At 50.6% G+C, this 16,731-nt stretch overlaps 1 protein-coding gene across 2 annotated transcripts in view; it reads left to right on the top strand.

Annotated features, from left to right (window-relative positions):
• RRP1B (ribosomal RNA processing 1B) overlaps nt 1–16,731 on the top strand; it is a 161,800-nt gene that overhangs the window by 128,796 nt on the left and 16,273 nt on the right. For both annotated transcript variants that reach the window (XM_085620779.1, XM_085620778.1), the window contains exons 14-15: nt 986–1,147; nt 1,773–1,839. In XM_085620779.1, the coding sequence (XP_085476905.1) occupies nt 986–1,147; nt 1,773–1,839 (229 nt within the window). The remainder of the gene's footprint in view (nt 1–985; nt 1,148–1,772; nt 1,840–16,731) is intronic.

The following is a 16,731-nucleotide window of genomic DNA, read 5'->3' on the forward strand; positions in this document are numbered from 1 at the left end:
TCAGTGTGTTTACTGTGATTGATGCGGTCACTGGCGGTTGAGGGTGGACTGCTTTTAAAGATGGTTCTCCTTGGCCTTTTCCTGTTCTCAGTGATGTAAACTGAGTCACCACCGTCTGCTTTCAGCCCCTGCCTCTCATTGATGCCTGGCCTAGGCCAGTGCTTGCATTAGTTGGGTCCCTATTTGTTCTTGGTTTTTAAACCTCTTTCTCCAATCTTAACTTTTCATGAAGTCACTCTGTGTCCTCCCTTTTCTGAGGTTGCAACCTACACCGTGACCTTTTAACACCGGTGGAAAGTAAAATAATGCATAAATAAAAGGTCTTGTTCTTAACAAAGGCAGTAGCTCAAACTCTTGCAAATGTGAGACCTATTGCATTGCAGATGCTTGTTTCAATGGGAGCCTGTGTAGTCAGTCGGAACACAGGCTCCCATTGCAGTCCGTGGGAGTCCGACCGAACGGTCAGTCAGACTCCCTTAATCCAATTCGGTCAGAAACCATTCCAAAACTGAGTCTGTCGGGATGCTTTCAAACTGACGTCGTAATGAGGCCCTTTGTTGCAATTCAAGCCGCTCAGTCCTTTCAAAGGCGTTTTTTTAAGCTCGTCACTAAATGTAGATGTAAAATGTTCCTAGGCATTCTGCTCCCATATGCCTGTGCCTGATTGGGTTAGTCTGGGAGCCTTTCTTATGATACAATGGTATGTGTGTGTTTCCACCATCAAGGGCCCATGTGTACTCTTCACCGTGTGATGGTATAGACGTGTTTGCACTATCAAGGGCCCCTGCGCACTCTTCACCGTATGATGGTGCACTTGTTTGTTATGGCGAGAGCTCAGGCAGTCCATTTATGATGGCACATCTTGGTTTGCAGCGATGATTGCCCTTGTGTACTTTCTTGTGACTAGAGTCCATGCACTTTGTTTTGATAGAACATTGTTGTCTGCTGTGGCGAGTTACTCAGCTGAGATATTGTTTCGTTGTAGGTGCTGGACGATGACACTTTTGTCCCACTTGTGACAAAGCCACTTAAGAAGGCCCCACAAGTTGAAACCGACTTTGTGAAGTTTGAGAAGGTCACGCCTCCAAAACCCGCCTTCGTCAGGAAGAATAAGGGCAGTCTGTCTGGTGTCGCTGGCCAGAAACAGGTAAAGTTGATTTTGTTTGTTGCTACAGCACTACAGATCCTCACCATCCACACCATGGCGCTGCCCAACTCGTAGCTGAGGCTTCTAAATGCCCCTCTTCCCTGTTCTCGCTTTGCTGCTTTTAGAGGTCACCCGATGTACTGCGTTCATGCCCCCATCAGGCAGCTGTCTAGCATTAACTCCGCATATGGATAACCTGTGTTTACAGTTCTGCGCAACCCATCACCACATACAGAGCTCAACTGGGGCCTTCATTCCCATATGCAGAGTTTTTGTCCAGCCCTAACTCTTGTGTAATGTGGTGCTTTTCCCATGCTGTCTGTGCAGCTGTATTGTTACTTGTCACATGTTCTAAGGGTTTAAAGTTGTTTCCTGTTCCATGCCCACGTGTGCAGAGCTCCTGGACCTCCCTGTCACATCCCTTTGTACATTTATAGCGTTCTTTCTGCTGTGCCCGTGTATCCATCTGTAGTTCTGCACAATCACAGCCACATGTGCACAGCTTGTTTGGTTATATACATGTATATGCAGCACACACTATCCATTCAGTGCTCCTACGAGCCTGTCTGCGCTTCCCGTGCCATTCTCTACAAAGTCCCTATTTCATGTGTCTCTCTTCCTGCAGATGAGCCGGCTGACGGACAGCGGAAACAAAAAGGTCACCTTTGGACTGAGCAAGAACATGACAGCAGGTGTGTTCTACATAGGAGCTTTTTTGTGGAAGGGGTGGCTGATGGTACTGATGGAACAATTAATTCAGGGCCTTGAAAGGAAGTGGTTAGATATTGGTTAATCAGCTACAGTCGATTTTCTTCGCCCACACACAGGTAAGCTGCGATGGCTCTTGAAACGCCACTTTTAGAAGCCCTTATTCCCAAGCAGTGGCCCTAAGCAGTGTGATTGGAGTGTGTGCTGCAGAAGATTATCATCATGGATTTGTAGAGTGCATGGCTGCCCTAAAGCATCCCAGTGCTAAGAGACCTCTAGTTGGGTGGGACTGGAAGGTCTTATAGATATTGTTTAAACAGCCATGTTTTAATCGCGTGGCAGGGTGTTCCAGAGTTCGAGGACTTGGTGGGAAAAGATCTTCCTCCCCACCTTTCCCTAGTGGCCCTAGTAGGTTTTAGGAATCCTTCTGAACTGAATCTCAAGTACTTATTAGGAGTGTAAGGTGATAATAGATTCTTTCATTTCCTCAGGCCTCTGTTGTGTAGAGCTTTGTGAGTCATGTTCAGCACCTTAAATTTGACTCCAGCCTCCACGGGAGCCAGCGTAGTCCTTTTTAGGTGTGTTTTCACCAACTCCCGAGCGGGGACATTGCACAGTAGTCTTGCTGACACATTCTGGACCACCTGCAGTCTGTGGATCACCTATTTCGGTGCCCCCAGGAATAGTGCGTTTCCATAATCCAGCCACGAAGTGACCAGAGAGTGGACTACTGTCTTCCTATGCTGCATAGGGATTTGATCCAGGATCTTTCGGAGACTTCTTAGAAGTCCAAAGCAAGTTGCTGCAACTTTCTTGGCTTGTGTTGCCATAGAATGATCCTTGTATAACCAGAAACCCAGATTTTTGATAGTTTCTTTAGGTACAGGGGGGCTATCTAGACTATACGGACAACTTATGGGAGGCCCAGGGATTTCCTTGTTCCCAAGGACCATTAGCTCAGTTTTGTCTCCGTTTAGCTTTAAGCAGCTTTTCGTCATCCACTCCTTGACTCTTTCCATACAAGGTGCTAATCTCTGGGAGTCCCTACTGTGTTTTGGGTCCAGGGAGATCACCTGTTGAGTGTCATTCGCATAAGACGTCATGAAGATGTCTCATTCTTGGACAATCTCCGCTAGTGGCTCCATAGACACATTTAACAGTGTCTGGCTTAGTGAGGAGCCCTGTGGTACCCCACAACTCAATGACATTGTCTTAGAGAAGGTAGTGTTCTCTAAAACTTGAAATGTTCGTCCCTCCAGGAACGATGCTAACCACTTGAGCGCAGTTCACTGCATCCCGATGGTCGAGAGTGTCCTTCGTAAGATGTGGTGGTCTACCATATCGAAGGCAGCGCTCAGGTCCAAGAGGAGTAAGAACGCTGATTTCCCCTGATCTAATGATGCCCTAAGTTCCTCCACTACCACCACCAGGTCTGGTTCCGTGCTGTGTTGTGCCCGGAATCCCATGTGGGTTGGGTGGAGGCATTGGTTCGTTTCTAGAAATTCCACTAATCTATTAGCATGCTTTTCCACCAGCTTACCCACAAAAGGCAGCAGGGAAATGGGGCGGTGATTGGCTAGTTGTGATGGGTCTGCGTTAGCTTTTTTTAACAGTGGTTTAATAATGGCATGTTTCCATGCAGCTGGGACAATGCCCGTCTCCAGAGACTGGTTCATGACATTAATCAGGGATGGAAGGATGCCAGATGTGACTTTTTTTCAGGATGTGGGGCAAAGCCGGATCTGAAGGTGAACCAGACTTCACTTTATCCATTAGGGATTCTGCTTCCTTTGCTTCCATTAGCGGGAGAATGGTGAAGGTTTTTGCGGAGGGGTTTCTTCCTGATCCTCCTCCCCACTTGAGGTTGTATCCCTACTTGCTCCAAGGGAGCCGTAAATGTCAGTTACTTTTGAGAGGAAGAAGGAGGTGAAGTCATTACACCTCTCCTCTGATGTCTCTAAGGGATGGGGGTCCTGGTTGGGATCGGTGAGTGCCTTAACTACCCCCCAACAATTCCTTTGAGGAGTTCTGAGCCAGGCTGATTTTTTCCTCAAAGAACTTAGCCTGAGTAATTTTTATATTGTTGTGGTAGTTTCTTATGGCAGTTTTATATTTGATTTTCAGGTGAGGATCATAGTTTTTCCTCCGATCCCTTTAGATCTTTTTTCAATTTTTCTTTAGCTCAAGCAGTTGGAGGTTATACCATCCAACCTCCTCAAACCTGGGTTTTGATTTGGTGAGAACTTTGGGGGCAGCTACATCCCGATACTGGGAAACTCATTCTTCCCATCTGGAATAAGCTTATTCCACCCTTGCTGGTTCGTTATTAGGTGAGGCTGTGCCTGTTAGGATGTTCCCCCAAGCCTCTGAATTGAGCTTGGTCCATTGCCTTATCTTTGTTGCTGCTTTGGCAGGATCCTTCCCATGCTCTGTTCCTGTCTTTTCTGAGTTAAAAGGAATAATATGGTGGTCTGACCAGGGTACCGGTACTGGAGGTGTCATCTTAATATTTGGGTCGTTGGAAGTCACTACGTCTAAAATGTGGCCCTTCTCATGTGTGGCGGTCGTTACCAGTTGGGCAAGTTGCAAGCTTTCTATGTCGTATAGGAGTCTTTTGACGCTGGGAAGGGTTTGATCATCCATATGTAAGTTTGTCTCCTAGTATGGTGATACATGATTTCTTTCGCAGCGTGATGGCTAGTGTTTCGTACAGATCATATAAAAAGTCACCGTGAGGGCCTGGGGCTCTGTCGATTAGCCACCCAGATAAAGTATATGGAGGTGCTAATGCAATTGAGATGAGGAGGCATTTGCACCCTTTAATAGGAAGAGGCTTGATGTCACATTTGTGCTCGTTCTTTACTAGGATGGCCAGCCCCCCCTCCCGGTCCTGTCCAGTCTGAGGGTTTTATAACCTGGCGGTAAGGCCATTACTATGTCAGGGGATGAACAGTCTTTGAGCCAGGTCTCTGTGATAAACAGGGCGTCTAAGTTAGTCGCCTCCAATAGTATACGAATTTCCGTTTTATGTTTAGGGAGAGAGCGGCAGTTGATCAATCCCCGTTTCCATGCCTGCGTCTCCTTTATCTCCTTATTCTTACTTGTGCTCGGTCTGTGAGGTGGCTTCCACTTTAGATCACATTCTCTGCACGCTGCTGCGATCTAGTGTTGGACTCCACCTTAGATTGTGTTTGCCCGACATTGGATTCTCATGAGTGCTCTGTTACCACTGTGCACAGAAGGTTTGATCTCGACAAATGAGGCACTGGGCAGTAATCCTTCAAAACACTGAGTACTTATCTCAACTGTCAACTACTTTAGAACTGAGTCATTTGACAAGCCTGGGGCCAGGTAGCATAAGAACAGCTCATTTGAGTGAGGGTTCAAAGAATGCCCGTTCCAGGCGAGCATAGGTGGGATAGGTCGCTGACGCGCTCCGCGCTGGACCGCTCGTTTAGCTGCAGTGCGCTACGTCCTGCTTTTGACCGAAGGGGCCTTACAGATTAATCCAGAAGCGTTGGACAATCATACAACAAGGTATGTTCCTTTTGGGGAGTGCCAGGCACTAAAGTCACATCCTAGGTGTGGGGTAGGGATCTTCTAGATCCTGAAGAATTGTCAAGGATCTGATTAGACCGATGGGCGCACAACATGTCGACCTGACCCCACATACACTTTAAGGCTATCTTGGTCCATTGAGCCCTTATGATAGACCCTTCTCATTGTTTTTAACTCTGGCAAGGCAACCATCACATTAAAAGTTGGGTAACTCTTAGACCGTTTTAATTCATCTTATACCTCATTTTGCACCCGCTCCACCTTGCACATTTCACGTCCTTGCACTTACCTGCATCATTATGGCTAAATCTAAAAAGCTCTTTGATAAACAGCCCTCTCGTGGAGCGCCGTAGGGCATTGCAGCGCCAGCCCAAAGAGGAGAAACAGCCCTCTATTGGAGCGCCGTAGGGCTTTGCAGCACCAGAGGAGCGTGCCTATGATGAGGGATGACATCCATTTGGATGTGCAAGGGTGCTAAGAAATAATCACTAGGATCGCCGGGAATTCTTCAACCTAGTCTTTTTCCTTTTCTTCTACAGGAACAGTACCACCTTGTTTGAGTGGGTTTGAAGACTCTACCATTTAAATTCTTCCCTACTTCCAGTAATCCTTTCCTCTGGTCAGACAAGCATGCTTATTAAGTATGTCCTTTCTTCAGTTTGCAAATTTCCTAATCATTCGCGTCTCTACATTAACTTGTAAGGCAAAAACTTGTAAGCCGTCTTTGTGGTGAAGTGCGGATTTTAGGGAAGGTATCACACACCACCCCTAAACCGAAACTCGTTTTTGAACAAAAACAACTTGCAACATCCGACCCAAGTCTAGATGTCTGTGGTATGCACAGCATGTGAATCTACAACACTACAAGCTGTTAAAGGTAAGTAACGTTTTCCTTATTTTTACGGGTTGTTAAACAATGGTTACATGTCATTCCCATTGGGCTGAGGCTGCAATGGCCACTGCACTCAATGACTGCAAAATGACAGATGGTTATGGCTATTCCCCACACTGCCTTTTAGGGAGGTCATCTGTTTACTGGCAAGAGTTAAGTCTGTGGTATATGTACCATGGCAGACCCCGGGCCCTATTAAAACTTACTATACATAGTAAAAGAATTTACCTTCTCATCAGGGTCCTTCCGTTTGTGTATTTTGATGTTTATCTTCAGCCTCTGGAAGACCGGATCCGCAGCCACATTATTCTGGTTTGCACCGGTGTTGATGGAGCTCTCTTTTGCCTGTGGTTTTGTTTTGTTAATGTGTGTCATGGGGTCCCTGTGCCAGTCTGAATTTGATGATTTCGCAGACAAAAAACTTGTTACCATTATTTTTTTGTTCTGCCATCTTATAGCATATATGGGGTCTAGAAACAATCTAATTTGTCATATGCACCCAAGTTATAGAATAAAGGTACAGAACTTGCGTTTACACGCTGTTAGGTTCAGAATCCAGGCCTTCTTGCTCAGGATGGGTTTGCACACTGATCTGGGTTCCCTTGGCCTTTGGACAGATATGGGAAGATTATGTTGCGGATCTTAGCATCGTTCTGATATATCCCAAGGGCGAGTGCAGTTGTCAGAAAAAATATTCTTCTAATCGTGACGTATTTTCATGGAGAAACTCTTGATGTAATAAAATGACCTGAAATTTCGCCCTGGTGTTGGAGTTTCCTAGCAGTCGCGACCTTGGTGTTGGAAATTAAGGCAGTCTTTGTAGGGGCATGTGGGTTGCTAGGGCCTGGCCCCTGCCTGTATAGGGTTTGTGTCTCTGATGGTGTCTGAATTACTTCTGATGTTGGCAGTTTGACCTGGTCTGTCTGGCAAAGTTTTACCAGGGTGCAGTAGCAGTTCACAAAGATGATCACAAAGTAATGGCCTCACAAGCGGAATATTTACACACCTGGAATAACTAGCACTAGCCTTTAATCCCTTCCCTTTAACGCCTTTAGTCCCACATGACGCTTAACCCTTTAAGTCTGTAGCGCTTGTTGGCAAAATATTGTCGTTTCTGACATCACTTTGCTGCCATCACTGTTCTCAAAGGTGGCTCTTACAATATTACATATCAGCTGGTGTCTTGCAGTTGCTAAAAAGAAAAAAACGATAGCCGACCCCTCTGCTTCCCAGCCTTCCAACTCTCAATGTTTTTTAAAATTCGTTTTGACAACCATTTAGTAAGTACTTTTGAGTTGTAAAATTCTTTTGTTCATAATGTCATATATTTACAATCACATCTCTTTGTTAGAACACATGCAAATGGTGGCAATGTACACTCTGTAGTACACTTGTTACAATGCAAGCACCAGGTAATTAAACAGTTTTATCAAGTGTAAAAGCTTCCTTTCCCTCCCCCACCCTCTTTCCCTCGTGGAGAGTAGTATTGCATTTGTACCGATGTAATAAAATAAATCCATGTAGGTGCAGGTTATGGCTCTTCGCTTTAGTCCTACTATGGTGGGTAGTTTCGTCCTTTACTCCAGACTAGATTCTCTGGTTCCTCTGCCATGGGGTTTAGCTATCATTATAGTGCGGGTCATTCTGATAGTAGAATTATGTTGTGTGCATGTGTATCCCCATTGGAGCAGTTCCTCTCTAGTTATGTACTTCCTGGGCGGTGTGATGCTTCCCCGATGGTTGACTGTTTAAGACGGTGTCGTTGTTGCCCCTCCTCCCTTTGCACACTTGGATTATTTCTTCCTAGAGTCCTCCAATCATTATCTTTCATTTTTTTTATACAGTCTTCTACTTTTTGTCTTCTGAGTGTTCTGCTTTCTGTGACTGCCCAATATGGTACCTCCCGCTTCCAACGTGGGTGGTATATTACCTCCCACTTCCAATTGTAAAATGTGGGCAGTGTATTGCCTCCTGCTTCCAGTTGTCTAACGTGGGAGGTATAATTGCATTCCATTTCATTGTGGATAGCCCTTTTGGCCAACAAATACACTAGGTCTGCTAATTTCAAGACCATTTTGGTTTTCTTTGGTTCTTGTGCATCGCCAGTAGGCTATTCTCTAGTCTCTCCATGTCTTTTCTCCCTCTGATGTACTCCATATTGTCTACTACTTTGGCTCAATAATTCTTTACTCCTGGGCATTGCCAAAACCTGTGTTCGAAATTAGCTTCTTCATGCCTACATTCAGTCAGGCTGGGCTGAGGGAGGTCCCTGGATATGTGTGCTAGCTTCTCCAGCTCTTTAAGTTATTAAACTTTTTACTCTTCACTCTAATAGACTACCTCTAAACACACATTCGTATCATAGATTTTAAGTATGTCTCTTCACAAACGCTGAACTTCATAATGTCTTGTGCTCTATCACTTCTACACCCCATAGCTGTCTGATGTCTTTGCTTTTGTTGGACCTATTCTTTGTTTGATTTATTCAACCACCTACCTGCGATTACAACTCTAGGTACCGTCTGAGTTATCTCCTCAACTTTGGACTGGATTTCGTCCTGCCCCTTTAACTGTGCCTCCTCTGTTTCTTTGTGTTCATGCACTCCTGCTTGCCTACACTTGCCCATGCCCTTCAAACCTCAGTCCAATCCTGGGATAATTTTTCTCTTTGTACAGCACCTCTCTTGGCGTCTGAGACATTTGTTTGGACGTGTAACTCACTCCAGAGAGAAGGACTATCTAAAAATACGTTAAAAGACTATGAGCTGGTTTGGAGGGTCTGATCAAGCCCCCTATATAATTAATGCCTGATTAGTGCAACAAGAGCCCAAACCGGGGGGACATTTTTTAGATTTTCTTAATACTGCCCTCACACACTATGCAGTGTCGTGCTTCATCATAGGGCCGCATCAAATGTCCAGGTGCAGACCAACACCTTGGACGGAGCACAAGATATTTTTTAGGAGAAGTAAAGTGGTGAGGCAGAAAAGTAAACAGGAAGTGAAGATAAATCTAAAGGAAAAAAGTTCCTTCAAGAAGGGATCTTAAAGTGCAGACAAGTGAGAATACAACTGTCTAAGGAGATACTAACAGTAACTTTTATTATTAAACGGTATTACTGGGCCTCCCAGCTAGCTGCGATTAATCATGGCCTTTACGGGCCCGCCCTGAACCCGGCATTTGAAATGGACAAGATGCTCCTGCCCGGTGGCGACTACAATCGAGCGCTCTACTCTGGCGCGCCGGACCCTCGCCTGACGGGACCGACGCGTGTCATGGTGCGTGTATGGCACGCGGCTAACGCAGCTATGGGGTGGAAGGACCGTTTGACCCGGGCGTCACCGCTATATGCGTCTGCGAGGTTGGGCTCCCTGTGGACCTCGAAGGGCTTCGAGAAGTGGGACACGATCGGCATCAGCACAGTGGGAGATCTCTGGACGAGGGGGGGATTCAAAACTTTCGAGACGCTGCAGACGGAGTTTCAGTTGCAAGGCAGTGAGTACTTTCGGTACTTACAAGTCCGCCACGCGCTGGGCTCCGTCTTCCCGGATGTCGCGTCCATTCCGGAGTCTTCCCCCCCTGGAGGACAGAGTGCTGGATGGCCATGTCCCAGACAGCACGATCTCCCTTATATATAAAAAATTGATCAACGACCGATCGGGCCTGCTGACTGGCCTCCGCGAGGCCTGGGTTGCCGATGGGCTGGAGTTGGACGACGAGGACTGGATTTCCGCGGTGGCCTCTCCGAAGGAGGTGGCCATCCCGGCTCGCCTTCGCTTCGTCCAGCTTAAGATCCTCCACCGGGTTTACGTGACGGGGCCAAGGCTTCTACGTATGGGCTTTGCTGGGGATGGACTGTGTAAGCGTGGATGTGGTGCTTTGGCAACTTTCTTGCATATTCTGTGGGAATGCCCAAAGGTGGAGCGATTCTGGCGTGGTGTGCACGAGGTCCTGCGAGTGGTTACGCGTGTCGCGCTGTTGCCTGAAGCGAGGAGATGCTTGCTGAATGTGTGGGAGCCAACTGACTACTCGGTTCCGCAGACGCGGTGGGTGACTCTGGGATACATGATAGCTAAGCGTGACATTGCTCAATTGTGGGGATCCCAGAGGCCCCCGGCGGTGTCGGCCTGGAAAGAACACATGGATTGGTGTATGTTTCGTGAAAAGGTGGTGTATGTTGCGAGGGGTAAGCCTGGGGCGTGGGTGAAAATCTGGGGCCCCTGGAACGCCTATCGCGGGGGTATTTGCGAACCGCCACTGCTGCCGGCTGCCTCACCAGCTCCGTCCCCCTAGCCGACCCCCTCCCCCAGCCATGGGCACGTGGTTCCCCAGTCCCTGATCTGTTCTCATTCCCCTCTTTAAAGTTTGGCGATTGGTTGGGGTCCCCCACTTAAGGAGCGCGTGCTGTCCCTTGAGATTGCGGGTTGCCTTGCGGGTGTGGTTTTTTGTGTTGTTGTGTTTCGACAAAAGGAAACCGTATTGTGGGTTTGGAGTTATGTGGCCTGCACTACTGATATCTCCTGATTTACCTTTTTGCACCGCCAAGAGATTTTTCTGTATATATGTCATATGCTTCTGCCACTCTAGCGGCCGGCCAGACGGTTGTAGGCCCATACCTGTAACTATTTGAGATTGCAATAAACGGTTTCAAAAAAACAAAAAACAAAAAAAAAAAAAACAGTAACTTTTATGCCGGTTCCCCCGTGGCAGGGTTAATAATCAACATTGGGATACACAGCGAAGGTAAATGCCCCTCTATCCCTGCTGTAAAAACCAACCTGTTTTGGCCCATCTCTTTGGACCACTGGTTCCTGGGTGCTGTTTCATGGTGGGTACTGTTATTTCGCACTGCAGCAGGGCAGCATGTATCTGTATGCTACAAGTAGATAACCAAATACTGAGGTCGTGCAGTCATAACTTACACTAGAATGCGGTCTCGGTTATCTAGGTAGGATGTTTGAGGTCCATGCTGGATCCTTCGCCTTCTAAGCAAGTTAATTCAGCAAGACAAGATAAAGATGTCGTTCCTGAGGCCGGTTCTACTGGCTGTGAATGGAGGGGATTTTTTGGTGTCCATGGATCTCCCAAGACACCAACTTCCAATCAATCAATCAATCAGTGACACTTATAGAGCGCGCTACATACCCGTAGGGTCTCAAGGCGCTGGGGGGGGGGGGGGTGCCGCTACTGCTCGAACAGCCAGGTCTTCAGCTTCTTCCTGAAGGAGAGGTGGTCTTGGGTCAGGCGCAGGTCGGTCGGGAGGGAGTTCCAGGTCTTGGCGGCCAGGTAGGAGAAGGACCTTCCTCCTGTAGTCGCTCTTCGGATGCGGGAACGGCGGCGAGGGCGTGGTTGGCTGATCGGAGGTGGCGTTTGGGAGCGTAGAAGTTGATCCGGCTGTTGAGGTAGCTCGGGCCTTGGTCGTGTAGGGCTTTGTGTGCGTGGGTGAGGAGGCGGAAGGTGATTCTTTTGTTGACGGGGAGCCAGTGAAGGTCTCTCAGGTGTCCGGTGATGTGGCTGGTTCGTGGGATGTCGAGGATGAGTCTGGCCGAGGCGTTCTGGATCCGCTGGAGTCTCTTCTGGAGCTTGGCGGTGGTACCGGCGTAGAGGGCGTTGCCGTAGTCCAGTCGGCTGGTGACGAGGGCCTGGGTGACGGTCTTCCTGGTCTCGGTGGGGATCCACCGGAAGATCTTCCGTAGCATGCGTAGGATGTTGAAGCACGCCGAGGAGACGTTGTTGACTTGCCTGGTCATGGAGAGGGAGGAGTCCAGGATGAAGCCCAGGTTGCGTGCATGGTCTGTTGGTTTGGGTGCGGTGCCCAGGGCTGGAGGCCACCAGGAGTCGTCCCAGGCGGAGGGGGAAGAGCCCAGGATGAGGACCTCCGTCTTGTCAGAGTTCAGTTTCAGGCGGCTGGTCGTCATCCACTCGGCTACCTCTTTCATCCCTTCGTGCAGGTTGGCTCTGGCGGAGGCGGGGTCGTTGGTCAGGGAGAGGATCAGCTGGGTGTCGTCGGCGTAGGAGATAATGCTGAGGTTGTGTTTGCGTACGATGGCCGCGAGGGGGCTCATGTAGACGTTGAAGAGGGTGGGGCTCAGAGATGATCCTTGAGGGACGCCGCAGATGACTTCGGAGGCTTCTGATTTGTATGGTGGTAGGCGGACTCTCTGTGTCCTTCCGTCGAGGAAGGAGATGATCCATTCCAGCGCCTTGTCCTGGATTCCGATGTTACTGAGGCGCTGTACTAGGGTGCGGTGGCAGACCGTGTCGAATGCCGCGGAGAGGTCTAGGAGGATGAGGGCCGCTGTTTCTCCATTGTCCATCAGGGCTCGGATGTCATCGGTGGCGGCGATGAGGGCGGTCTCGGTGCTGTGATTGGCTCGGAAGCCGGACTGTGAGGGGTCGAGGGATCCGTTCGTCTCGAGGAAGGCGGCCATCTGCTTGTTGACGGTCTTCTCGATGACTTTGGCTGGAAACGGGAGGAGCGAGATGGGGCGGTAGTTCTTGAGTTCGGTGGGGTCCGCTGTTGGTTTCTTGAGTAAGGCGCTGAGTTCGGCGTGTTTCCAGCTCTCAGGGAAGGTGGCGGTGTTGAATGATGTGTTGATGATGTCTCGCAGGTGGGGTGCGATGACAGCGTCGGCCTTGTTGAAAACGTGGTGAGGGCAGGGGTCGGTCGGTGATCCGGAGTGGATGGAGTTCATCGTGCGGATGGTGTCTTCGGTGCTGATCGGGGTCCAGGCGTGGAGGGTGGTGGTGGGGGGTGATTGTTCGGTCATGGTGTGCGTTGGTTGGTTGTTGAAGCTGTTGTGTATGTCCGTGATCTTGTTGTGGAAGTATGAAGCGAGGGAGTTGCAGAGGTCTTGTGATGGGGTGATGTCGTTGTTTCCTGCGCTGGGGTTGGAGAGCTCTTTCACGATGTTGAAGAGTTCCTTGCAGTTGTGTGCGTTGTTGTCCAACCGTTCCTTGAATGCTGTTTTCTTGGCTGCGCGGATAAGCTGGTGGTGCTTCCGGGTGGCAAGCTTGAAGGAGGTCCTGTTGTCCGGTGTAGGTTCCCTTCTCCAGACTTTCTCGAGGGCTCGGCAGTTCTTCTTGGAGCTCTTGAGTTCGTCGGTGAACCATGGGGCTTTCTTGCTTCCGGGTCTGCTGGGCGGGGTCCTCAGCGGGGCGAGCTCGTCCGCGCAGATGCTGATCCACTTCGTGAGGTTGACGGCGGCCTGGCTGGGGTTCGCTGAGCTGGCAGGAGGGTGCTGGCTCAGGGAGGTGGCGAGCTGGTCTGCTGTGATCTTGTTCCAGCTTCTGCGGGCGGCCTGTTGCTGGTGGTGGTGGGTCGTCGTTCTCTTGAAGGTGAAGTGGATGCAGCTGTGGTCCGTCCATTGGAGCTCTGTGGCGTGGCTGAAGTCGATGTCTGTGCTGGAAGAGAAGACTGCGTCGAGTGTGTGTCCGGCGAGGTGGGTGGGGGTGGACACCAGTTGCTTGAGTCCCAGGTTGGCGAGGTTGTCCAGCAGGGTGCTGGTGTTGCGGTCGTTGTTGTTCTCCAGGTGGAAGTTGAGGTCCCCCAGGAGGATGTAGTCAGCGGAGGGGAGGGCATGCGGGCTGATGAAGTCGGCGATGTCCTCGCTGAATTGCGTGCGTGGTCCAGGGGGTCGGTAGATCAGGGTGCCTCTGAGGGTGGTGTTCGGGTTGGTGTGGATCTGGAAATGCAGGTGTTCGGCAGTGGTCAGGGTGTTCTCGGTGCTGGTCGTGAGACGGATGGTGTTCTTGTGGATGATGGCGATGCCTCCTCCCATCTGGTTGGCGTTGCGGTCCCTCCGGACGATCTTGTAGCCCTCTGGGATAGCGATGGCGATGTCGGGAGCTGAAGAGGCGTTCATCCAGGTCTCTGTGAGGAAGGCAACGTCAGGGGCTGTGGCGTCTAGGAGGTTCCAGAGTTCGATGGCGTGTCTGTGGACGGAGCGGGTGTTGAGCAGGATGCACTTGAGGTGGGTGCTGCTGCTGTTCGACTTGGCGGGGGCTGGTGTGCGGCAGGTCCGGATGCAGGTGAATTTGCAGGCGTGGCAGCTGAAAGGTCCGTGGGTGCGTCGTGGTGTGGCTTGATGGCATTCTGGGAGTCGGCCAGAGTTGAGTGCGATGAGGGTGGCGGCGGAGTACGTCAGGCGGGTCGGTCGGCGGCATCGGGGGCCAGGGGTCCTGGCGCTGGTCGCGATCCGGTCACGGACAGGCGCAGACGGGCTTACCTTTGGCGCGCCTTCGGCGCACAATCGGCGCGCCCGCTGCGCGTGACCGCTGCGCGTTCGCACGGTCGCCATATAAAGGCGAAGTGCGCGGGTGGGCGGAGCAGCTGGGAGGCGGGAGCGGTGCGGGAACAGAATGAAAAAAGGGGCGGGGCTTGCGGTGGTGGCGGGAAGCGGGGAGGGAAGGCGGCGATGTAGGCGGGCTAACAGGAAGGACACAAGCTGGACAGATAAACAGGCAAATATACTTTATTAAGCACAAATGGCGAACAAAACAAGGGAAAAAGAAACTCAAACACGGGCAGGGAATACAGATGACAAGCACAAATGGCGAGAGAAACAAAGGCAAAACAAACGGCAAAGGAGTCAGCCGGCGGCGAGGCAGGCAGCGCGGCAGGGACAAGGCTGAGGGGCACACGCAGCAGCTGGGTGCCGTGCGGCGCGGGGGTGTCCCACAAGTGGGTCACACTTACCTGTGTCGCACGGTCGCCATATAAAGGCCAAGTGCGCGGGTGGGCGGAGCAGCTGGGAGGCGGGAGCGGGGCGGGAACAGAATGAAAAAAGGGGCGGGGCTTGCGGTGGTGGCGGGGAGCGGGGAGGGAAGGCGGCGATGTAGGCGGGCTAACAGGAAGGACACAAGCTGGACAGATAAACAGGCAAATATACTTTATTAAGCACAAATGGCGAACAAAACAAGGGAAAAAGAAACTCAAACACGGGCAGGGAATACAGATGACAAGCACAAATGGCGAGAGAAACAAAGGCAAAACAAACGGCAAAGGAGTCAGCCGGCGGCGAGGCAGGCAGCGCGGCAGGGACAAGGCTGAGGGGCACACGCAGCAGCTGGTGGCCGTGCGGCGCGGGGGTGTCCCACAAGTGGGTCAAATTCCAATCCTTCCATCTTCTTCACCCGCCTGTCAGCAACGGCATAGACACCATTCCTAAGCAGCCGATAATCAACTTTCTTTCCTCCCACATCCTTCAATACCTGAGTACGACTGCTTGTTCCCCTCCGTTCACACCACCTATACTTATCATGAATATACGCTGACTTCAGCATTCACACTTGGCTCATCCTTGTTTTAAGTTGTGTGTGCCTGTGTCTGCCCCCACCCATGGTTGAGACTCCGCTCCATGTGCGATGGAGACAGGGTGGTGGGGGAGGCAGGGGACACAAGCCGAGGTCTTGCAGAGACAATCGCAGAAACTGCAGAGCATGCAGCGGCGCGGGGGACCATGCCGGCGGATCTGAAAGGTACGTGGGGGCAAATCATTTAATCTCACTGTGCCTGCCAAAAATAAAAATGAATGTGTGAGAAAATGCCATCTTTCTTCCATGGTATGCCCTCACTTTTTGCTGAATTGCTGAATGTACTTTGACTTAGTGTGCCCTGGCTTCCTGCCAATCAGGTGCCCAGGGCCTATGTTCCTTCCCTAAAACACAAACCCCAAATTGGCAAACCCTGGCCACATGTCATACCCTGGTAAATGGTACCCTAAGTTCCCAGGGCCTTGTGACCAGGGAAGGCCTCTAAGGGCTGCAGCACTCATTGTGCCACCCTTAGAGGCCATGTACCCTTACACACACACACTGCCCTTGCAGGCTGAGTGTCTGGGTACAAGACCAAACAAAGTCGACATGGCACACATCCCTGTGTGCCATGCCCACCACCTACACTGCCATGGCATACATCAGCCACCCCTCTAGCTGGGGGCCCTATGCCAATGGTGTGGGCACAGGAGCAGGAGCCCTGTGCCCCTACAGTACCCAGGTCCATTCCTGAGCACTGTAAGTGCAGTGCTGCCATTTAAGAGTATATGGTGCTGGGAGCTCGTCAAACACAAACTCCACAGCACCATAATGGCGACACTGAAGACTAAGAAGTTTGGTATCAAACTTCTCAGCACATTAAACCCACACTGATGCCAGTGTGGGATTTAATGTACCAAGCACCCCAGAGGGCATCTTAGAGATGCCCCCTAAAACCTAACCTACAATCCACGTCTGTTCTGAGGCTGCCTAGGCTGCCACACAGCAGACATGTTGCTAGACCCCTGGGTAGGAGAGCCCCTGCTCTCCTGGGTCTGCAACAATGCACATCCTGGGCAAGGTGCTAAATCTCCTCCCCCAGGATGGGCAGGGGGAAGCTTCAAAGGCATGCCGCCTCTGTGAGCTTCCCCAGGCCACTGCAACCTCCCAC

Source organism: Triturus cristatus, chromosome 8, assembly GCF_964204655.1.
Source record: "Triturus cristatus chromosome 8, aTriCri1.1, whole genome shotgun sequence".
Lineage (NCBI taxonomy): Eukaryota > Metazoa > Chordata > Amphibia > Caudata > Salamandridae > Triturus > Triturus cristatus.